The following is a 24,692-nucleotide window of genomic DNA, read 5'->3' as shown; positions in this document are numbered from 1 at the left end:
ATCACTAAAAAGAATGACTACATTTAATTGAAACACATGAAATATATGAAAATACATGTCTCACAATTATGCTAAAAATAATCATTGGTCACCATTGGACACTTTTAAAGTACCAACTCATTAAACTCTTATAGTTGAAAAATAATGGGAAACAAATCAAGCATTTGTCCTACTTTTCCTATATGAACTTATGTAGCGAAACCAAATAGTTGATGATGGTAAGTCCATTATAGGATTCCAAATAATTAATACAGAAGAAATAATAGAAATAATAAGTACAAAATAAATAATAGAATTAGGGGAGCCCCTCTTTACAACTCTGAATAAATTAATGGATTTAAGCAATGGTCATCAATGGATGCAAACCCCTTAGTTAAAAAGCAAATGGGAAAACTTAATAATGGAAGGATCAGACCAAAAGCACCTGAATCTACTGATCAATTTTAACATCACTAGAAATGGGACCACTGAACATTATGTGCCTAACGATATGATGTAATAGGAAATACACATCTATATAATATATGGAGGATTCTTGCCTAAAAATATTGAACTCAAATCTAGACCAGCAATATCCAATACAACTTTTCACAATAATGTAAATGGTCTTTATTCTGCCCAGAATGATATCTAGTAGCCACATGTGCTTTTTGAACTTTTTGATATTCGTAGTTTAACAGAGGAACTAACATTTACAAAATCAATTTAAATAGACTCATGTGGCTAGTGGCCACATGGTAGCATAGCTCTAGATTTGACTACCAGTTTGTAAGAAATAGAGGGGATTGAGGAACAAGTTAAATAATATCATGAGGAACAACCAATTAAATTCATTTGTTCTGAACAAATGATGTGGCTTCTCTAATGAATAAGTGGGATTGGGGGAAAAAAGGTTTGAGGGCTGAGAAAGAAGGGAAGCTGTGTGTGTGTGTGTGTGTGTGTGTGTGTGTGTGTGTGTGTGTGTTTTAATGAGGCTTTAAAGACAACAGCCAATGGCTGGTTTAGATCTTGAACCAAGTGTAAAAAGACATCTTTGAGAAAATCAGGGCCATTTGAATATGAATTCAGTAGTAGATAATGGTAAGGAATTATTATTAATTTTGTGAAGTGTGATAATGCCATACTAGTTACATTTTTTCAAATGCCTTTATCAATTAGATGCATGTACTTGCATGACCCTGAGAGTGAGCACCTCAAATTTTGGACCCCAGGTGCCTCACTTGCCTCACCATAGTCCCGGGCTTGCCCAAGATGCACTGTAATAACATAGCTATATATCATTGTCATTTTTCACAGGTTGTAAATACCTGTCCCAGCAGAGTTTCATTATCTGAGATTCAAGATTTAATTTTTATTAATTTGTCAAAGGTTGTTTTGGTAGGCTTTGTAGAACTTCCGTATCTCTTTGTCTTGATCCAGATGAACCCCAAAAGAAGAACAAAGGTGATCCCATGAACAAGCTGGAAAGTTTTTACCAAGAGATGATAATGAAAAAACGTCTTGAAGAGTTCCAACTAATGAGAGGTGAACCCTTTGCTTCCCACTCACTGGTCTCAGCTACATCAGTGGGAGATAGTGGCACAGCTGAGAACCCGTCATTACTCCAGGACAAGGGAAAACAGGCAGCACAGGGTAAAGGTCCCAGTCTCCATGTGGCAAAAGTTATTGATAATTCACCTGAGCAGTGTTGGACTGGGCCTAAGAAGCTGACGCAGCCAATAGAATTTGTCCCAGAAGATGAGATCCAGAGAAATCGTTTGTCAGAGGAAGAGATCCGAAAAATTCCTATGTTTTCTTCATATAATCCAGGGGAGCCAAACAAGGTATAGGCCAAACCAAGAAAAAAAATGGGTTGTTTTCATTTTTATTAACCTCTACTTAAAGTAATACTTTTGTATTAGCTTTGATTATACCAAAGAATCATGACATAGGCACAGTGACTGTGTTTTTCTTTGACCTTTACTATTAATTCTCTGCTATATAAGTAGCTCTGACTCTAAAAGTAGCCTATTTCCTATGATGTTCATTGTGGTTTTCTAACGTCATAAGCTATCCTTAGAATTTTATTTAAAAAACAAGAATTTTAAAGAAATCTTGATCAGACTCTAGTCCATGCCCACTAGAAACCCTAAACTAAAGAAAAACTCATAGGCCCACCATATCTAGTAGCCATGTGCCTGGTTGTGAGTAGGGTTTGCTATACCACATGAGTTTTCTCTTCAGAATGCTTCACCTGGCTTTCATATGACATATGACTTAAATTGCTGGTAGCTTAGCAGCAAAGTGAAAGCACAGGGCCTGTAAGCCTTGAGGAATTGGCGAATATCTAAGAAAAGTTGTAAATAATCCTCATTTGGTTGGTCAGATCATTATGTCATATTCATGGTATGTGTTACATCCAGAAGTGAAAATTTCATTATCATGTCACTAAAAAAAGCAACACAAGCCCCTGGAGCATATACTTGTGTTCAATTTAAAAAACAAAACCAGAAAAATAATGTTAGCTTCTGGCTGTCCCTAAATTTTTAAAAAGGTGTTGTCAAGGATTATTAAGCAGTTTCCTTTGAGTGATTACATTTCTAATATATTCTTGATGTTCAAGGGTAGCTAGAGTTTTATTTTTTATAATGAAAATTATTAATTATGAAAAGTTATAGAGAATAATATAGCAAGAACCTTGTACCTAACCAACTCTCTTTACCAATTCTTGCCTTTTTTTTTCCCTTGGCTGCGCCACACGACTTGTGGGATCTTAGTTCTCTGACAAGGATTGAACCCAGGCCCTTGGCAGTGAGAGTGCGGAACCCTAACCACTGGATTGCCGGGGAATTCCCTATCAATTCTTAACAATTTCCATATTTGATTGATTTTTAAAAATAAGGCCTTACAGAGACACCTGGAAACTTTCATGTATCCCTCACTACTCCCATTCCCCTTTCTCTTTTCCAGTGGTAACCACCATCCTGTGTTTGCCATTTATCATTCCCACGCATGTTTTATACTTTTACTATAAATCTGTATATTCATAAACAACATGTAATTTTATTTATTTTTAAACTATCCTTCTACAACTTGCTTTTTGACTCAATATACATGTTTTTTAAATTTATTTCTAAAAAAAAAATTTATTTCTAAAGATGTGAGAACTATGTAGTATTCCATTGTAGAAAGATACTATAATTCATTTATCCATTCTCCTGAAGATTTTTTCTTTTCTTTTTTTTCCATTATAGACAGTTCTGCAACAAATACTATTGTACACATCTCCTGTTGCACATGTACAGGAGTTTCTCTAGGACAGTTTTTCAAACTTTAGATTACTATTAGTAGGTCACAAGCAGCAATTTTTTAAAGAAATAGAAAATATCAAAGTGCAGTCCATAGATTACTAAGGATAATTATTGTTTTTTTGAAGCTTTTGTTTATTGTGCTTTTGTGTGTGATATGTGTGTGGGCCAGAATATAAAATGCATTTCTTCCTATATATCTCAGTCAAAAGGGCCAGAAAAACATTGCTCTGTTGCAGTGATTCTCAAACGTTAGCATGTACCAGAATCCTCTGGAAGGCTTGTTAAAACACAGATTGCTGGGTTCTGCCCCTAGAATTTTTTGTTCTGTACATCTGGAGTAGGACCTGAGAATTTGCATTTCCATGTTCCCAGAGATACTGATGATGATGCTGGTCTGAGTGACGTTTTAAGAATCACTGTTCTAGGTTATATATCTAAGAGTGGAATCATGGTAATATAAGATACATATATTTTCACCTCCATGAGCAGAGTTTAAGAAATCTCTTTCACATCTTTGCTAAGACTTTAAAATATTTGACTTTTTATTTTGGCCAGTCTAATATATTCGAAAGGTATCTCATGGTTTTAATTTCAATGTTCCTGATTTCCAATGAAGTTATGCATGTATTCATACATTCATTAGCCTTTCAGGAACCGTCTGTGAATTGCCTGTTCTGTTTCTTTCCCATTATTTATTTAGTTTTTAATAGTATTTATAGATTTTGATTGTTTAGGTTTTAGTATTATCTATAGATTTTATTTTAGAATTCTAGATACAAACCTTTGCTGCACCAGGTGAGTAGCTTGTATTTTTAACATTGTTTCTGATGTCTTTTGTTAAGCAGAAGTCTTTCATTTTGACATAATTAAATCATCAGTATTTTTTTGATGGTTTGTGCTTTTTGAGATATTTGAAGGAAATCTTTCTCTATAAATCAATAAGAAAGAGACAAGCAATCCAATAAAAATGGCCAGAAGATATGAACAGGCAGTTCATAGGGGAGAAAACACAAATGACCAGTTAACATATATAGTCTCATTAGTAATCAAAGAAATGCAAAATAAAACTACAATGAGGTACTATTTAATATCATTTGATACCTTTTTTACATTTGGCATACATTTAAAGGCCTGACAATGCCAAGTACTGGTGAATGTATGGAATAGTAAGAATTCTTTAATATACTGCTGGGTGAATATAAATGAGTATAACCACTTTCAAGAACATTGTGGCAATACTCAGTAAAATGAAAGATGCCCAACACTGTAGGTCAGTAATCCCACTTCTTGGTATCTATCCTAGGGAAACTTTTACACATGCACATTAGGAGATGTTATAAGGATGCTCATGTTCATAAGCAAGAGAATGAATAAAGCATGGTGAATTCATAAAATAGAATATGATATGGAAGAAAAAAATGAATGAAACACAACTACAGGTATCAACATGGATGAAACAATGTTGAATGAAAAATGTTTTGTTTGAGACTTTGGGTTTCAGTGCCAACATGTAAACTGCTTAGAAATCATCACTACTGTCTTACAACAGGAAGAACAGCTGAACAGACTAAAAAATCAATGACTTTTCTTGGATTCATCAAAGATTTGAAGTCAGAGAGCAAACTGCAACCATGAAATCTGGAGAGACAGGCAATTACAAAGAATCACTTCCCAGATCTGCTTATCAGAAGCAGAAAGCACTGAGCCATAAATTGGTAGAAACACTTAAGTGGTAACTTTGACAAATTGCAGGAAACAGAGTATAGATTAGTGTTTGAGTAATAAACTTCTGGAGGCCACAGTCTAAGGGGGCCCCCACATTTTCACGACTTTTACCTCCAGGAACCCCACTGGGTTCTCAATGTAAAGAGCCAAGAATAAGTCTTCTGTTTCTGGCATGTTGATAGGAAAAGGAATCAACTTGAAATACATCCAGAGCGTCTACCTAACAAAGAGCTATCTAGAAAGTAAAACAACTTAACCAAAGCCTTCTCTAGTGTGGGAGAAGGGAAATAACTGAACTCCAGGCCCCTCTAGTCTTACTGTGTCATCTACGAGAAAGAGAATAAAAGCTGTGAAATACTTGTGAAGGTTACAGGCTGGATACATGGGCACAGTAAATGCCTGAGACTTAATTATAAGATGCAGAATGTTTTCCCATACCCTGCACCTTACTACCACATCAACAGGTCTTCAGTATGATAACTATGAATTATAGCTGAAGAACCTGCAAGGCTCAAACTCTAAAATGTTTTTAGGGAAACAAAGAAAACAAGGGAGACAAAAACAAGGATATTAGAGGAAACTGAAAAACTTCTTACACCTACAGCTAAAGCAAACATTAAACATAGCCCAACTTCTAGCCAGATTAACATCAAACCTCACATGAAGGGCCTGTTTATCTCAGTTTCTACCCTGTTACATATAATGTAACAAAAAATAAATGATTTTTTCCTTTCAACAAAAAAGAAATGATATGGCTTACCAAAAGATAAACCACAGACTCAAGAGACAAAACCAACATCAGAACCAAGCTCAGATATGACACAGGTTTTTTTAAAAATAGCTATAGCTAATGTGCTAATGAGTCTGCTAGAAATAGTTTTCAACATGCAAGAACAAATGGCTAATATAAGCAGACAGATAGAAACTCTAGAAAGAGATGTAAGAAATCAAAAACAGTGTAACAGAAATGATGCCTTTGGGAGTTCCCTGTGGCCTAGTGGTTAGGGTTCTGCGCTTTCATTGTCAGGTTCAATCCCTGGTCAGGGAACTGAGATTCTGTAAACCATGTGGCATAGCCAAAAAAAAAAAACAACAAAAACAAAAACAATGCCTTTGATGGGCTTATCAGCAGACTGGATACAGACAAGGAAAGATTGAATTAGTAGCTTGCTGCTGCTGCTAAGTCACTTCAGTCGTGTCCGACTCTGTGTGACCCCATAGACGGCAGCCCACCAGGCTCCCCCATCCCTGGGATTCTCCAGGCAAGAACAATTGGAGTGGGTTGCCATTTCCTTCTCCAATGCGTGAAAGTGAAGTCGCTCAGTCGTGTCTGACCCTCAGCGACCCCATGGACCACAGCTTTCCAGGCTCCTCCATCCATGGGATTTTTCCAGGCAAGAGTACTGGAGCGGGGTGCCATTGCCTTCTCCGGTTAGTAGCTTGAAGACATGTCAATAGGAACCTTCCAAACTGAAATGCAAAGATTGAAAAAAAAGAGACTTTAAAAATGTAACAGAATATCCAAGGACAATTTCAAAAGGTGTATCATGCATATTATTGGAATAGTGGAAGAAGAAATGAGCAGAAGGGGAAAAAAAGAAATATTTGAAGTAAGAATGACTGAGAATTTTCTAAAATTAATGACAGACACTGTATTACAGATCCAGGATCCAAGCAAAGAACACAAAGTAGGATAAATAGCCCCCCCCAAAAAAACACCTAAGCATATTATGTTCAAACACAGAAAACTGAAGACCAAGAGAAAATCTTGGAAACCACCAGAGAAAAACTCTTTTACCAATAGAGAAATAAAGATAATAATTACATTGGATTTCTCCTCAGAAATCATGCAAGCAAGAAGAGATTGGAGTAAAATATTTAAAGTGATGAAAGGGAAAAATACCTACCTATAATTCAGTATCCAGGAAAAACAGTCATTCAAAAGTGGAGGAAAAATAAAGACTATCAAAGAAAAACTGAGGGAACTTATCACCAGGAGACCTGCCTTAGAAGAAATATTTCTGTTTAAAAGTTCTCCAGAAAGAAGGAAAAATTATATATGTCAGAAAATAAGATCTCTATAAAGAAAGGAAGAGTGTAGGTGAAAGGATACATGAAGGTGAAATAGAATTTTTAATTTCCTATTTTTAAATGATCTGAAAGATAACTGTTCCAAGTAGTAATAGCAACATGATAGTAATTAGAGGATATGAATAAGTGTAATGGATGGCAGGAAAGATAGAATGAAGTATGGAAAGAAGGAATTTTATTTGGTGTGTATAACTGTTACAGGATATCTCTACTATCTGTCAAGTGGTATCATATTATGTGATAGTGGACTTAGTTTTAAAGCTATATTACAAACTCTAAGGTATTTTACTAACAGTTATAAAAAGATATAATTGATACACTAAAAGAGAGCAGAAACTATCCATTCGCTACAGTCTTTTCCAGAAAATAGAAGCAAAAGAAATACTTTCTTACTGACTTTGAAACCAGCCTTAGGTTAATACCAAAATCAGATAAAGATATTACAGTAACGAAGGACCATGAACCAATATCTCTCTTGAGCATAGATGCAAAAGTCCTAAATAGAGTAGTCCCCTATTATCTTTGGGAGATACATTCCAAGACCCCCAGTGGATGCTTGAAACCACAGATTGTACTGAAACTTAGTTTTGTTTTTGTTTTTTTCTTATATATGGATGTGAGAGTTGGACCATAAAGATGGCTGAGTACCGAAGAATTGATGCTTTCAAAATGTGGTGCTAGAGAAAACTCTTGAGAGTCCCTTGGACTGCAAGGAGATCAAACCAGTCAATCCTAAAGGAAATCAACCCTAAATATTCATTGGAAGGACTGATGCTGAAGCTCTAATACTTTGGCCATTTAATGTGAAGAACTGACACACTGGAAAAGACTCAGAAGCTGGGAAAGATTGAGGGCATGAGGAGAAGGGGGCAACAGAAAATGAGATAGATGGTTGGATGGCATCATTGACTCAATGGACATGAGTTTGAGCAAACTCCCAGAGATGGTGAAGGACAGGGAAGCCTGGCGTGCTGCAGTCCATGAGGTCATGACAAGTCAGACTTGACTGAGCGACTGAGCAACAATACCTACCTATGAAAAATTTTAATTTATGGAATATCCAAATTGGCAGCATCACTAATCTTGAGCTTCGTGGCCATTATTAACTTATGTTTAACTTGTTAAACATAAGCACTGCAATACTGTGATGGTTGATCTGATAACCAAGATGACTATTTAATGGGGCATACAGGGTGGATATGCTGAACAAAGGCATGATTCATGTCCTGGGTGGGACAGAGCAGGATAGAGTGGGATGGTACAAGATTTCATCGTACTACTCAGAATAGTGTACAGTTTAAAACTTATGTATTGTTTATTTCTGGAATTTTCCATTTAATATTTTCAGACCACAGTTGACCTTTGTAACTGAAACCACAAAAATTGAAACTGGATAAAGGGGGACTGTTCTATTAGGAAAATCAAAATATTTTGATTAAAAAGTGAAATATTAGGAAATCAAATCCTACAATGTATCGGAAGAATTATATATCACTATTAAATGGGATTTCTTCCAGATATCCAAGACTGATTCAACTTTTGGAAACCAATTAATGTAATCCACCACACCAACAGACTAAAGAAGAAAAATATTATTTCAGTTGATGTAGAAAAGGCATTTGACAAAATACAAACACCCATTAATGACACAAACTCTCAGCAAACTAGGAATAGAGGGGAACATTTTCAACTTGGTAAAGTATATCAACAAAACCCCGCAGCTAACATCATACTTAATGGTGAAAGCCTAGGTGTTTTCCCCTTTGATCAGAAACAATACAAGTATGTCCCCTCTTTCAATTTCTTTTCATCTCTGTATTGGAAATTCTAGCTAGTGCAAAAAGAGAAGGAAAGGAAATTAAAAAGCACACAGATTGGGAAGGAAAAAATAAAACTATCTTTGTTAACAGGTGACATGTATGTCTTTGTAGAAAATTCCAATCTATCAACAAGAACATGAAACAATTACTGGAACTAAGGAGTATGTGAAAGTTGGAGGATATAAGATTTGTATTTGAAAAATCAATTGCTTTCCTGTATACCAAGAAATGAACCATTAAAATTGAAATAAAAAGCACAACACCCTTTATAATACCACCACAAAATAGTGAAATACTAAGGTACAAATCTAACAAAATATGTGTAGGATCTATATGCAGAAAAATATAAAACCCTGGTGAAAAATTAAAGACATAAATAAATGCAGAGATATCCTCTGTTCATAGATGGGAAGACACAGTCCCAAAAAAAATCCCCAGCAAGCTATTATGTGGATATAGACACACTAATTCTAAGTTTATATGGGAAGAGAAAATATCCAGAATGCTCAACACAATACTGAAGAAGACAAAGTTGAAAGACTGATGTTACCTAACTTTAAGACTAACTACAATCAAGTAATTTGATGCTGGTTGAAAACAAAAGAAATTGAGTAAAATAAAGACTCCAGAAATAAACTTTCACAAATATAGTGAACTGATCTTTGATAAGGGAGCAAAGGCAACTCAATGGAGAAAGGATAATTCTTTCAACAAATTTTGTTAGAACAACTGGATATCCACATGCAAAAAAAGAATCGACACAGATTTTACATTCTTCAAAAAATTAACTCAGACTAGATTATAGATTTAAATGTAAAACATAATATTATGAATCTTCTAGAAGAAAACAGAAAATTTAAGTGACATTGTGTTTGGTGATGTATTTATAGGTATAACACCAAAAGGATGATTTATGAAACAAAAAAATTGATAAATCCTACTTTATTAAAATTATAAACTTTGCTATATGAAAGATGGTTTTAAGAGAATCAAAAGACAAGCCACAGACTGGAAGAAAATATTTCAAAACACATGTCTCATAAATTATTTATATCCAAAATACAACAAAGAACTAACACTCACCAGTAGTAAAACAAACTACCCAATTTATAAATGAGCAAAGGAACAGATACCTCACCAGAGAAGTTATATACGTGTCAAATAGGCATATGAAAAGGAGCTCATCATCATTTGTCACCTGGAAATTGCAAAATAGAATAATAATAAGATGCAGAATGGCTAAAATTGACAATACCAAATACTATTGAGGATGCTAAACAACAGGAACTTTTATCCATTGCTCTTATGCAAAATGGCACAACCTCTTTGGAAGATAGTTTGGCAGTATCTTACCAAGTTAAACATGCTTTGCCATACAATCCAGTAATGAAGTTCCTAGTTATTTACTCAATTGATTTAAAAACTTTCATACAAAAACCAGCATGTGACTGTTAACAGCAGTTTTATTCATAATTACCAGAAACTGGAAGCAATCAAGGTGTCCTTAAGTAGATGAGTGGATACATTCATCTGTGCTACATCTATACAATGGGATATAATTCAGCAATAAAAAGAAATAATCTGCCAAGTCACAAAAAGACAGAGGGACTATAAATGCTTATTAATAAGTGAAGGAAGCCAGTTTGAAAAGACTACATATTGTATGATTTCAATTATATGACATTCTGAAAAACACAAGACTGTAGGAACAGTAAACAATGGTTGTCAGGACTTCAGGAGGAGTGGAGAAGAGAGGAATGGGTGAACACAGAGGATTTTTAGGGCAGTATAAGTTTTCTGTATGATAGTATAATAGTGGATGTGAGGAATGCATTTGTCAAAGTCCATGAAACTGTACAGCATAAAGAAGGACCCTTAATATAAATATTTTTTAAAAAATCATTTAGGAGATTGAGTAACCCCTGGAAAGAATGCAGACTGTGACGAGAATTTAACTATTACAAATATATAACACAACCTCAATGAAGGAATGGGAGAAAAGATGCTGAACATCTTGTAGTGCAAGAAAGTAAGCAGGTGCTCAAAATAATGTAAAAATATTGTTGGGGATATGTCAAAGGCACACAGGAGCCAACTGAGAGTTTCCAATAACTAAAGATAGAACAATTTGTACAACAAACTGAGTAAATTAATACTGGATTATAACCCAAAGTATAGAATATCTGTGAGTCAATACTGATAATAAAATCATTGAGTGAATCAATAAATGAGGGAGAGGAGACAAATATCACATGAAGAAGAATTGGAAGCAACCTAGATGTCCATTGGCAGATGAATGAATAAGAAAGTTGTGGTATATATACGCAATGGAATATTACTGAGCTATTAAAAAGAATGCATTTTACTCAGTTCTAATAATGTAGATGAAACTGGAGCCTATTATACAAAGTGAAGGAAAAGCACCAATACAGTATATTAACATATATAGAATTTAGAAAGATGGTAACAATAACCCTATGCGCAAGAGAGCAAAAGAGACAGAGATATAAAGAACAGACTTTTGGACTCTATGGGAGAAGGCGAGGGTGAGATGATTTGAGAGACTAGCATTGAAACATGTATATTACCATATGTGAATCAGATCCAAGTTTGATCACCAAGTTGGATCACCAGTCCAAGTTTGATGCATGAAGCAGGGCATTCAAAGCCGATGCACTGGGACAACCCAGAGGGATGGGATGGGGAGGGAGGTAGGAGGGAGGAGGAGGGCTCGGGATGGATGGACACATGTACACCAGTGGCTGATTCATGTCAATGTATGTCAAAAACCACCACAAAATTGTAATTACCCTCCAATTAAAACTAATTAATTAAAAAATAGTTTATGTACTAGCAGATTCTCTGCCTCAAGGAAAGGAAGCATAACTCCCAACCACTTAATTTTGAGCTACTCTTAGTGACTTCTTTCCAAAGAGTGCAGTATGGAAATACAGGAAAAAAAAATCATGTTACAGTGTAGAAACCTAACAAACATTGCCTCAGTCAGGCAATCAAAGCAAAGGTCAGTCATAAATCATGTTGATAGTATGTATGCTTGATATAATGTGATCCGAGTTGCTTCTTTTTCTCTATAATCTTCCTTCTAGTAATCCATAACCACAATATAACCATGAGAAAACAGCAGAAAAATTCTAGTAGTAGAACATCCTGTAAAATATCTGACCAGTACTCCTCAAAAATGCCAAGATCATTAAAAACAAGAAAAGTTTGAGAAACTGCCATAGCAAAGAGGAGGCTAAAGACATAGGAAAACTAAATGTACTATGATATCCTGGATGGAGTCCTGGAACACAAAAAGGATGTTAGAGGAAAACTAAGGAAATCTAAATCTAAATGGACTTTATTGTTTTGTGTTTTTTGGGTTTTGTTTTTGTTTTTTTTTTTGGAGTATAATTGCTTTACAATGTTGTGTTGGTTTCTGCTATACAACATGAATCATCTGTAAGTACATATATATCCTATTCCTGTTGAGCTTCCCTCCTACCCCAAACCCCATCCCACCCTTCTAGGTCATCACAGAACACTGGCTGAGCTTCCTGTGTTATACAGCAGCTTCCCACTAGCTATCTGGTAGTGTATATAATGGCAACCCACTCCAGTACTCTTGCCTGGAAAATCCCATGGCTGGAGGAGCCTGGAGGGCTACAGTCCATGAGGTCACTAAGAGTCGGACACGACTGAGCTACTTCACTTTCACTTTTCACTTTGATACATTGGAGAAGGAAAGGGCAACCAACTCCAGTGTTCTTGCCTGGAGAATCCCAGGGAAGGGGGAGCCTGGTGGACTGCCGTCTATGGGGTCGCACAGAGTCGGGCACGACTGAGGCGACTTAACAGCAGCAGCAGCAGCAGCAGTGTATATATGTCAATCCAACTCTCCCAATTCATCTTACCTTCCCTTTCCTCTGCTGTGTCCACATGTCCATTCTCTACATCTGTATCTCTATTCCTGCCCTGCAAATAAGCTCATCTGTACCATCTTTCTAGATTCCATACATATACATTAATATACAGTATTTGTTTTTCTCTTTCTGACTTACTCTATATCACAGCCTCTAGGTCCATCCACATCACTACAAATGACCCAGTTTCATTCCTTTTTATCGCTAAGTACCACATTTCTATCCATTTATCTGTCAATGGGCATTTAGGTTGCCTTCATGTCCTGGCTATTGTAAATAGTGCTGCAGTGAACATTGAGGGTACATGTGTCTTTTTGCATTATAGTTTTCTCAGGGTATATGCCCAGTAGTGGGATTCCTGGATCATATGGTAGTTCTGTTTTCTGTTGTTTAGGGAACCTCCATACTGTTCTCCGTAGTGTTTGTATCAATTTACATTCCTACCAACAGTGCAAGAGGGTTCCCTTTTCTCCACACCCTCTCCAGCATTTATTGTTTGTAGATTTTTTTGATGATCATTCTGATCAGTGTGAGGTGATATATCACTGTAGTTTTGATTTGCATGTCTCTAATAATGAGTGATGTTCAGCGTCAAACAACTAGCAGGATAGGAACCCATTATCAGACAGGCTGCCTAAAGTCATACTAAGCTCATAGACACCCTAAAGCACACCACCTGACATGGCCCTGCCCACCAGAGGGACAAGATCCAACCTTCACCCACCAGAACAAAGGCACCAGTTCCCTACCACCACCAGAAAGCCTACCCAAACCACTGGACCAACCTCACCCAGTTGGGGCAGACACCAGAAGCAAGAGGAACTATGACCCTGCAGCCTGTGGAAAGGAGACCCCAAACACAGTAAGTTAAACAAAATGAGGAGACAGAGAAATATGTTGCAGACAAAGGAGCAAGGTAAAAACCCACAAGACCAAATAAATGAAGAGTAAATAGGCAATCTACCTGAAAAAGAATTTAGAATAATGATAGTAAAGGTGATCCAAAATATTGGAAATAGAATGGAGAAAGTACAAGAAATATTTAACAAGGACCTAGAAGAATTAAAGAACAAACAATGATAAACAATACAATAACTGAAATTAAAAATACACTAGAAGGAATCAATAGCAGATAGAGGAAGATCAAATAAGTGAGCTGGAAGATAGAATGGTAGAAATAATTGCCAAGGAACAGAATAAAGAAAAAAGAATGAAAAGAATTGAAGACAGTCTCAGAGAAGTCTGGGACAACATTAAATGCAGCAACATTTGAATTATAGAGGTCCCAGAAGAAGAAAGAGAAAGAGTCTGATAAAATATTTGGAGAGATTATAGTCAAAAACTCCCTAATATGAGAAAGGAAATAGTCAAATCCAGGAAGCACAGAGAGTCCCAAACAGGACTTTAGTTAATAATAATACACTAATATTGATTTATTTATTTTAAGAAATGTACTGTAATAATGTAAGATGTTAATTATAAGAGAAACTGGGTGTGGGGTGTATGGGAATTCTTTGTACTATCCCCTCAATTTTTCTATAAGTCTAAAACTTTTAAAAATAAAGTCTATTTTTTAAAAATTTAAACAGGTAGATGCAGAAGAATGCATGCAGTATAACACCATTTATATAAAGTTAAAAAAATATAAAACAATAATTGCAGAGGAATACCAGGAAGAGTTTCATCCTCTATTATCACTTGAAGTTTCTGTTTTTCCCTTTCACAGAAATATTTATCTTGTTTTTGAGCCTAGTTTTGTCTTTGTGTGTATCTTTGTATATATGAATATGTATGTATGTTGTAGATATATACATACATACATAACCATGTATATTGTATGTATATATGCATGCTTATATGTATATTTTTGGAGCAGAGAAGATGCATCTATGCAAGAAGTGACCAAGCCATCTTGACCAGATGTCCTCTTGATTTTTTAAAAATGTTCATGTCAAAGGCAATAATTTTAGTATGGATCTTTCCTACTTGGTGAGAAACTTGCAATGTTTCACATACCTCTTCCTTTCTATGGTTATTTAATTTAATGATGCTTTTATAATGAGTATTTCAGAGCCAAAACTAGATCACCTGAAATTACTTAAGTGAACCACAAGTCAGTTATTCTGTGCCCTTGCCTTTAAGAGTATAGTTAAATGCTAAATATGTGAATATCCAGCTTGTAAAGGGTTTGAGGCATAGTCTTCTGCTTATTGCAGTGTTCAACATATTTACTCATACGTTTCAGTGGATAAGTCATTTAAGCTGGTTCTGTTTTCTAGCTCTTTGCTTTTGCTGCTCCTATCTGAATTTTTTCTCAAGTTTTTTTAAGTTATAAAATAAGTAACTTATGCGTCTCTTTCTCCTCCAGTGTAGTAAAATACATGTCACCTGAGATCTACCTTTAACAGTATTTCAAGTGTATATTATAGTATGTAAACTATAGGCATAATGTTTTTTACAGCATATCTCTAGAACTTTTTCATCTTGCATGACTAAACTTTATACCCACTGAACAGCAACTCGCCATTTCCTCATCCTCTCAAGTTCTGGCAACTACTATTCTATTTTCTGTTTCAGTGAGTTTAACTACAATAGATACCATATAAAGTAAAATTATGCAGTACTTTTTCTTCTGTGACTGGCTTATTTCAGCATAGTGCCCTCAAAGCTCATCTACGTCATAGCATATTACAAGATTTCCTTCCTTTTTTCTAGCCAAATCATATTCCATTGTATGTATATGCCACATTTGATGTTGTTGTTTTAATTCATTCATCTGTGATGGACATTTAGGTTGCTTCCACCTCTTGGCTATTGTGAACAGTGCTGCAATAAACACGTGAGTTCAGATTTTCAAAATTCTGATTGTAATTATTGTGGATAAATAACTGGAAGTGGGATTCTTAAATCATATGGTAGTTCTATTTTTAATTCTTTGAGGAACCTCCATACTGTTCTGTATAGCAGCTGCACCATTTTCCATTCCTACCAAAAGTGCACAAAGATTCAATTTCTCTACATCCTCATCAACACTTATTTTATGTGTGTGTTCTTTGAAGAAATGCCTATTTATGTCATGTCCCCATTTTTTCAGTTTATTTGTCTTTTTGCTATGGAGTTTTTGTAGTTAATTATATATTTTCGATACTAACCTCTAATCAGATATATGGTTTCCAAATATTTTCTCCCATTCTGTAGGTTGCCTTTTCACTTTAGATTGTTTTCCTTTGCTGTGCAGAAGTGTTTTAGTGATATAATCCCACTTTACCTTTGCTTTTGTTACCTGTGCTTCTGCTGTAATATCTAAGAAATCATTGCCAAGGCCAGGATCATGAGGTTTTCCCCCTATGCGATCTTCTAGAAGTTTTAGAGTTTCAGGCCTTATGTTTAAATCTTTAATCTAATTTGAGCTGATTTTTGTGATGATATAAATGAGGCCAGTTTTATACTTTTGCATGTGGATATCAACTTTTCCCAACACTATTGGTCAAAGGGACTATCCTTTCCCCATTGTGTATTCTTGCCCCACCCCCCTGCCATTAATCAGTTGACTGTATACGTGTGAATTTATTTCTGGGCTTTATATTCTCTTCTATTAGTCTACATGTCTATCTTTATGCCAGTATCATACTGTTTTGATCACTGTAGATTTGTAACATATTTTGAAATTAAGAAATGTGAGGCCTCCCCAGTTTTGTTCTTTTTTCTCAAGATTGCTTGGCTATTTAGGGTTTCCATCTCATTCCTTATGAATCTTAGGGTTGTTTTTGTATTTCTACAAAAAATGTCATTGGGATTTTTATAGGAATTACATTAAATCTGTAAACTAATTTGTATAGTATGTATATTCAACAATTTATTCTTCCAGTCCATGAACATGAGACATTTTTTCATTTATTTGTGTTGTCTTTAATCTCTTCGAGCAGTGTGTTGTGGTTTTCAGTATATAAGTCCTTCACTTCCTTGGTTAAGTTTTTTCTTTTTAATTGAAGTATGTTTGACATTATAAAAAAGCTGTGCATATTTAATGTATGCATTTTGTTGGGTTTGAAGGTACATATACACAATCACCAATACAATGCCCTAAACTTGACCGTCACCTCCAGAAATTTCCTCCCTCCAGTTTTTCTTTTGATAAGAACATTTAACATAAGATCTATCCTTTTAACAAAATTTTAATTATCAAATACAGTATTGTTAACTATCTATGCTATGCTATATGATAGATCTATAGGATTTATTCATGTTGCATATGTAAAACTATATACCCTTTGATGAACACTTCCTCAGTTACCCCTCTTCCTAGCCCCTGATAAGCATGATTCTCCTCTCTGCTTCTATGAGTTTCACTACTTTCGATTCCTGATATAAGTAGGATCATGTAGTGTTTTTTCTTCTGTTTCTGGTTGATTTCACTTAGCAGGTCTTCCAAGTTCACCTACGTTGCAGCAAATGACAAGATTTTTTCATTTTTAAGGCTAGATAATATCCTTTTGTATTTATACACCGTATTTCCTTTATCCCTTCATCTCTCAATGGACATTTAGATTGTTCCCATGTCTTTGCTTTTGTGAACAATGCTACGGTGAATATGGGAATGCAGATTTTTCTTCCAGTCCTTTTAGATATATAGCCAAAAGTGGGATTGCTGGATTATATGAGTTCTAGTTTACATTTTTTAATGATCTTCCAACTGTTTTCCATTGTGGTTGTAACAGCTTGAACATTCCCACCAACAGTGCATAAGGGATAAAATTTCTCCACATCCTCACCAGCACATCTTCTTTTTTTTGCTTTTGAGTTTCAGGAGTCCCTTATATATTTTGGGCTTCCCACGTGGTGCTATTGGTAAAGAACCTGCCTGCAAATGCAGAAGAGACACGGATTAGATGTTAACCCTTTATTAGATATATGATTTGAAAATACTTTCTCCCATTTTGTAGGTCACCTTTTAACTTTACTGATTGTTTTCTTTGCTACGAATATGGGTTTGAGTTAATGACACTTGTCTGTGTTTGCTTTTGTTCACTGTGCTCTTGATATCATATCTAAATTATTGCCAAGGCCAATGGTCAAGAAGATTTTTCTGTTTGCTTCTAGGAGTTTTAGAGTGTCACATCTTATTTTTAAGTATTTAATATTTTGAGTTGGGTTTTGTGTATGGTATAAGAGAAGCATCTAATTTCATTTTTTGTCCTGGATATCCAGTTTTCCAAACACCATTTATTAAAGAGGTTGTTTTTTCCCCATGTGTATTTTTGCCCTCCTTGTCTAAGACCAGCTTACCATAAATGTGTGGTTAATTTCTAGGCCCTCTATTCCAGTTCATTGGTCAATATGTACTTTTTTATGCCAGTACCTTACTGTTTTGATTACTGTAGTTTGAAATCAGGATATATAACACATACTACTTTGTTCTTCTTCCTCAAGATTGCTTTGTCTATTCATGGTCTCTGTGGTTCATATGAATTTTAGGATATTTTTTATTTACATAAAAACCATCATTGGTATTTTGATAAGAATTGCATTGAATCTGTAGATTGCTTTGATTAGTATCACATTTTGACAGTATTAATATTTCCAGTCCTTGAGTATGGGATGTCTTTCCATTTATTTCTCTTTATTAATTTCTTTTTATATTTTTTTTTACTAAAATATAGTTAATTTACAATGTTGTGTTAGTTTCTGGTGTACAGCAAAGTGATTCAGTTTTATATATATATATATAAAACAACTTTTATATTTATATTTTATATATATATAAGTTTTAGATTATTTTCCATTATAGTTCGTTGCAAGATATCAAATATAGTTTCCTGTGCTGTATAGTAGGGTCTTGTTGTTTATCTTTTTTATATATAGTAGTTTCTACCTGCTAATCCCAAACTCCTAGTTTATCCTTCCTCCCTGCCTTTCCTCTTTGATAACCATAAGTTTGTTTTCTATGTCTGTGAGTCTATTTTTGTTTTGTGATTTGTATCATATTTTAGATTCCACATGTAAGTGATATCATATGATATTTTTCTTTCTCTATCTGACCTACTTCACCTGCTATGACAATCTCTTGTTCCATCCATGTTGCCACAAATGGTATTATCTCATTTTTTATGGCTGAGTAGTATTCCATTCGGAGGAGCCTGTTAGGCTGCAATCCATGGGGTCACTAAGAGTCGGACACGACTGAGCGACTTCACTTCACTTTTCACTTTCATGCATTGGAGAAGGAAATGGCAGCCCACTCCAGTGTTCTTGCCTGGAGAATCCCAGGGATGGGGGAGCCTGGTGGGCTGCCGTCTATGGGGTCGCACAGAGTCGGACATGACTGAAGTGACTTAGCATAGCATAGTATTCCATTGTATATATTAATATATACCACATCTTCTTCCCATTCATCTGTTGATGGATATTTAGTTTGCTTCCATATCTTGGCTATTATATATAGTACTACTATGAGCATTGAGGTGCATGTATCTTTTTGAATTAGTTTTTTCCAGATATATGCCCAAGAGTGGGATTGCTGGATCATATGGCAACTCTACTTTTAGTTTTTTAAGGAACCTCTGTAATGTTCTTCATATACACCAATTTACATTCCCACCAACAGTGTAAGAGGATTTTCTTTTCTCTACATACTCCAGCATTTATTATTTGTAGACTTTTTGTTGAAGGTCATCCTGACCAGTGACATAATACCATATTGTAGTTTTGATTTGCATTTCTTTAATTAGCAGTGTTGAACATCTTTTCATGTGCTCATTGGCTATCCATATGTCTTCTTTGGTGAAGATCTTCTTTACTTAGATCTTCTGCCCACTTTTTGATTGGGTTGTTTGTTTTTTTGTTATTGAGTTTTATGAGCTGTATGTATATTTTTTAAATTAACCCTTTGTCGGTCACATCTTTTGCAAATATTTTTTCCCAGTATGTAGGTTGTCTTTTAGTTTTGTTTATGGTTTCCCTTGCTGTACAAAAGCCTATAAGTTTGATTAGGTTCCATTTGTTTATTTTTGCTTGTATTTCTATTGCCTTCAGAGACTGACCTAAGAAAACATTGGCACATTTTATGCCAGAGAATGTTTGCCTATGTTCTCTTCTAGGAGTTTTATGGTGTCCTGTCTTATATGTAAATCTTAAAGCCATTTTGAGTTTTTTGTGTGTATGGTGTGAGGGGGTGTTCTAACTTTATTGATTTATATGTGGCTGTCCAACTTTCCCAACACCACTTGCTGAAGAGACTGTCTTTTCTCCATTGTATAGCTTGCCTCCTTTATTGAAGATTAATTGACTATAGGTGTGTGGGTTTATTTCTGGACTCTCTATTCTATTATGTTGATCTATATGTATGTTTTTGTGCCAGTACCACTCTTTTGATTACTGTAGCTTTGTAATTGTCTGAAGTCTTGGAGAGTTATGCCTTCTGCTTTGTTCTTTATCTTCAGGATTATTTTGCCAATTCTGGGTCTTTTTTGGTTCATCATAAGTATTAGACTTATTTGTTCTAGTCTGTGAAAAACGTCATGGGTAATTTGATAGGGATGCATTAAACCTGTAGATTGCTTTGGGTAGTATGGCCATTTTAACCATATTAATTTTTCCAATCCAAGAATATGGTGTATCTTCCCATTTCTTAAAATCATCTTCTTTTATCAGTGTTTACAGTTTTCAGCATATAAGTCTTTCATTTCCTTGGTCAAATTTAATTCCAAAGTATTTGATTTTTATGCAGTCTTAAAAGGATTTTTTTTTCTATTTTCCCTTTCTGATATGTTTATTGTAAAGAAAGGAACAGGTTTCTGTAAGTTAATCTTGTATCCTGCTACTTTGCTGAATTTGCTTATCGGTTCTTATATCCTGCTAATTTGCTGAATTTGCTTAGGAGATTTTGTGTGGAGTCTTTCAGTTCAGTTCAGTTCAGTCACTCAGTTGTTTCCGACTCTTTGCAACCCCATGAACCACAGTACGCCAGGCCTCCCTGTCCATCACCAGCTCCCAGAGTTCACCCAAACCCATGTCCATTGAGTCAATGATGCCATCCAACCATCTCATCCTCTGTCGTTTTCAAATGAGTCAGCTCTTCTCATCAGGTGGCCTAAGTATTGGAGTTTCAGCTTCAACATCAGTCCTACCAATGAACACCCATGACTGATCTCCTTTAGGATGGACTGGTTGGATCTCATTGCAGTCCAAGGGACTCTCAAGGGTCTTCTCCAACACCACAGTTCAAAAGCATCAATTCTTCAGCGCTCAGTTTTCTTTGTAGTCCAACTCTCAAATTCATACATGACCACTGGAAAAACCATAGCCTTGACTAGACGGACCTTTGTTGGCAAAGTAATATCTCTGCTTTTTAATATGCTGTCTAGGTTGGTCATAACTTTCCTTCCAAGGAGTAAGTTTCTTTCAATTTCATGGCTGCAATCACCATCTGCAGTGATTTTTGAGCCCAGAAAAATAAAGTCAGCCACTGTTTCCACTGTTTCCCCATCTATTTGCCATGAAGTGATGGGACCAGATGCCATGATCTTAGTTTTCTGAATGTTGAGCTTTAAGGCAACTTTTTCACTCTCCTCTTTCACTTTCATCAAGAGGCTCTTTAGTTCTGCTTTACTGTCTGCTATAAGGGTGAAGTCTTTAGGGTTTTCTATATATAGTATAATGTCATCTGTATATAATGGCAAATTTACCTCTTCTGTTCCATTTTTGGATACCTTTTATTTTTCTTGTTTTATTGCTATGGCTAGAATACTATGTTGAATAGAAATGGTAATAGTGGGCATCATTGTCTTGCTCCAGATTTTAATAGGAAGGCTTTCAGCTTTTCACTATTGAGCAATGGCTGGGGGTTTGTCATAAATAGCTTTTACAGTAAGTCCCCTACATGCGAACCTTCAAGTTGCAAACTCTCAAAGATGTGAAAGTGTGTATCATCAATGTCAGGTGGGAGTGAAATTGTAACCTGCCCTCCATCTCCTATTTCTGATGATCCTTCAGCTCTGCCATCTCCTAGCTCCTCTCCCTCCTCTAGTCAGTAACTCTTCTTGCCTGTTCACTCAATGCCAGCCCCTATATGCCAGCTGTTGTACTGTACTACTGTACTTTTCAAGGTACTGTATTATAATATTAAAGATATCTTCTTTATTTTTTCTGCTTGTTTTTTATGCATTATTTGTGTGAAAAGTATTGTAAACCTATTACAATACAGTACTATATCGCCAGTTGTGTTAAGCTGGGTACCTGGGATAACTTTGTTGGACTTATGAACAAATTGAACTTATAATTGTGCTCTTGGAACAGATTATGTAGGTGACTTACTGTATTATGTTGAGATATGTTCTCTCTAGACCCACTTTGATAAAAAGTTTTTTATCATGAATGGATGCTGAATTTTATCAAATGCTTTTCTGTATATATTGAGATGATTATGTGAGTTTTATCTTTTCTTATGTTGATGTGATGTATCACACTGAATGATTTACATATGTTGAACCATCCTTATGACCCTGGGATAAATCCTACTTGATCATGGTGTATGATCTTTTTTATGTGTTGTTGGATTTGTTTTGCTAATATTTGGTTGAGGATTTTTGCATCTGTATTCATGAAAGTGAAAGAAAGAAAGTGAAGTCATTCAGTCATGTCCAGCTCTTTGTGACCCCATGGGCTGTAGCCTACCAGGCTCCTCTGTCCATGGGATTTTCCAGGCAATAGTCCTGGAGTGGATTGCCATTTCCTTCTCCAGGGGATCTTCCCCACCCAGGGATCGAACCTGGGTCTCCTGCACTGTAGACAGACGGTTTACCGTCTGAGCCACCAGGGAAGCCACCAGGAAGTATTCATCAAAGATGAACGTAATTTTCTTTTTTGGTAGTGTTTTTGTCTAGATTTGGTATCAGAGTAATAGTGGCTTCATAGAATGACTTTGGTAGTATTCCTTCCTCTTCAATCTTTTGGAAGAGTTTGAGAAGAATCAATATAAGTTCTTCTTTGTATGTTTGGTAGAATTCCCCAGTGAAGACATCCAGTCCTGAACTTCTGTTTGCAGGGAGGTTTTTTGTTGTTGTTGTTTTTTAATTACAGATTCTATTTCACTTGTAGTGATTGATGTGTTCAAACTATCTATTTTTGATTCAGTTTTGGTGGGCTGTATGTTTCTAGAAACTTATCCATTTCTTCTAGGTTGTCCAGTTTGTTAGCAAATAATTGTTCATAGTATTCTTGTGTGGTTTTTTTTTTTTTTTTGCATTTCTGCAATATCAGTTGTTATTTCTCCTTATTTAATTGGGGCCTTCTCTCTTACTGAGCATGGCCAGAGGTTTGTCAGTTTTGTTTACCTTTTCAGTTCTTGTTTTCATTCATTTTTTTCTATTTTTATCTTTATTTTATTAATTTCCTCCCTGATTTTTATTATTTACTTCCTTCTGTTGACTTTAGATTGTTCTTTTTCTAATTCTTTTAGGTGGTAGTTTAGATTGTTTATTTGATATTTTTCTTGTTTTTTTTTTTGAGGAAAACGTTTATCACTATGAAGTTCCCTCTTTGGACTACCTTTTCTGCAACTGGTTGAGTTTTCATTGTCATTTGTCTCAAGATATTTTTTAATTTTCTCTTTGATTACACTGTTAACCTATTAGTTTCTTTAGTAGCATGTTGTTATGTTTCTATGTTATCTTTTTTCCTAATTTCTCTTTCTGTGGCTGATTTCTAGTTTCATGCTATTGTAGTCAAAAAGATGCTTGAAATAATCCCTGGCCTCTTAAATTTCTTGAGGCCTATTTTGTGTCCTAGTTTGTGGTCTATCATAGAGAATGTTTTATGTGCACTTGAAAAGGATGTGTATTCTGGGTTTATTTTTAATTTAATGTCCTGAAAATAACAATTAAATCTAGCTGTTCTATTGTGTCATTTAGTATCTCTGTTGCCTTACTGATTTTCTGTCTGGAAGATCTGTCCATTGAGGTCTATTGAAATGATTTGTGATTTTTATCCTTCATTCTATTAATGTGCTATATGATATTGATTGATTTTCATATGTTGAACCATCCTTTCACCCAGGGATAAATCACATTTGGCCATGATCCTTTTAATATGCTTTTAAATTCAGTTTACTACTTTTCTGTTAAGAATTTTTACATGTGTATTCATCACAGATATTAGCCTTTAGTTTTCATTTCTTATAATATCTTTTTCTGTTTGGGGTGATGTTAATGCTGGCCTGATAAAATTAGTTTGGAAGTGTTCCTGCCTCTTCAAGTTTTTGGAAGAATTTTAGGAGGATTGGTATTAATTCTTTAAATATTTGATAGAATTCACCTGTGAAGCCATCTGGTCTTGGGCTTTTCTTTGTTGGGAGATTTTTAATTACTGAATAATTTTATTGCTAGTTATAAGTCTATTCAGATTTTCTGTTTCTTCATGATTTCATCTTGGTAGGTTTATGTTTCTAGGAATTTATCATTTTCTCTAGATTATCCAATTTGTTGGCATATAATTGTCAGAGTAGTCTCTCATAATCCTTTTTTATTTCTGTGGCATCAATTGTAAAGTTTCCTCTTTCATTCTGAATTTTATTTGAGTCTTCTGTTTTTTCTTAGCCTAGCTTAAAGTAGTCAATTTTGTTGATCTTTTTAAAAAACAGCTTAGTTTGGTTGATTTTTTTTCTATTATTTTCCTAATCTCTATGTCAATTATTTCTGTGTAAACTTTATTATTTCTGTCCAATAACTTTGAGCTTAGTTTGTTTTTTTTTTCTAGCTCCTTGAAATGCAAAGTAGTATGAGAGCTTTCCCCTTGTTTAATGTAGGCATTTAATGCTATAAACTTCCTTTTTAGTATTGACCTAGTTG

At 35.1% G+C, this 24,692-nt stretch overlaps 1 protein-coding gene across 4 annotated transcripts in view; it reads left to right on the top strand.

The window, feature by feature from the left end:
• Positions 1-24,692, top strand: part of RBM41 (RNA binding motif protein 41) — a 75,552-nt gene that overhangs the window by 39,177 nt on the left and 11,683 nt on the right. For all 4 annotated transcript variants that reach the window (XM_061409360.1, XM_061409361.1, XM_061409359.1 and 1 more), the window contains one exon: positions 1,420-1,823. In XM_061409360.1, the coding sequence (XP_061265344.1) occupies positions 1,420-1,823 (404 nt within the window). The remainder of the gene's footprint in view (positions 1-1,419; positions 1,824-24,692) is intronic.

This window comes from Bos javanicus, chromosome X (assembly GCF_032452875.1).
Source record: "Bos javanicus breed banteng chromosome X, ARS-OSU_banteng_1.0, whole genome shotgun sequence".
Lineage (NCBI taxonomy): Eukaryota > Metazoa > Chordata > Mammalia > Artiodactyla > Bovidae > Bos > Bos javanicus.
Note: the sequence above shows the minus strand (reverse complement) of the source record. Positions and strands in the feature narration are given on the sequence as shown.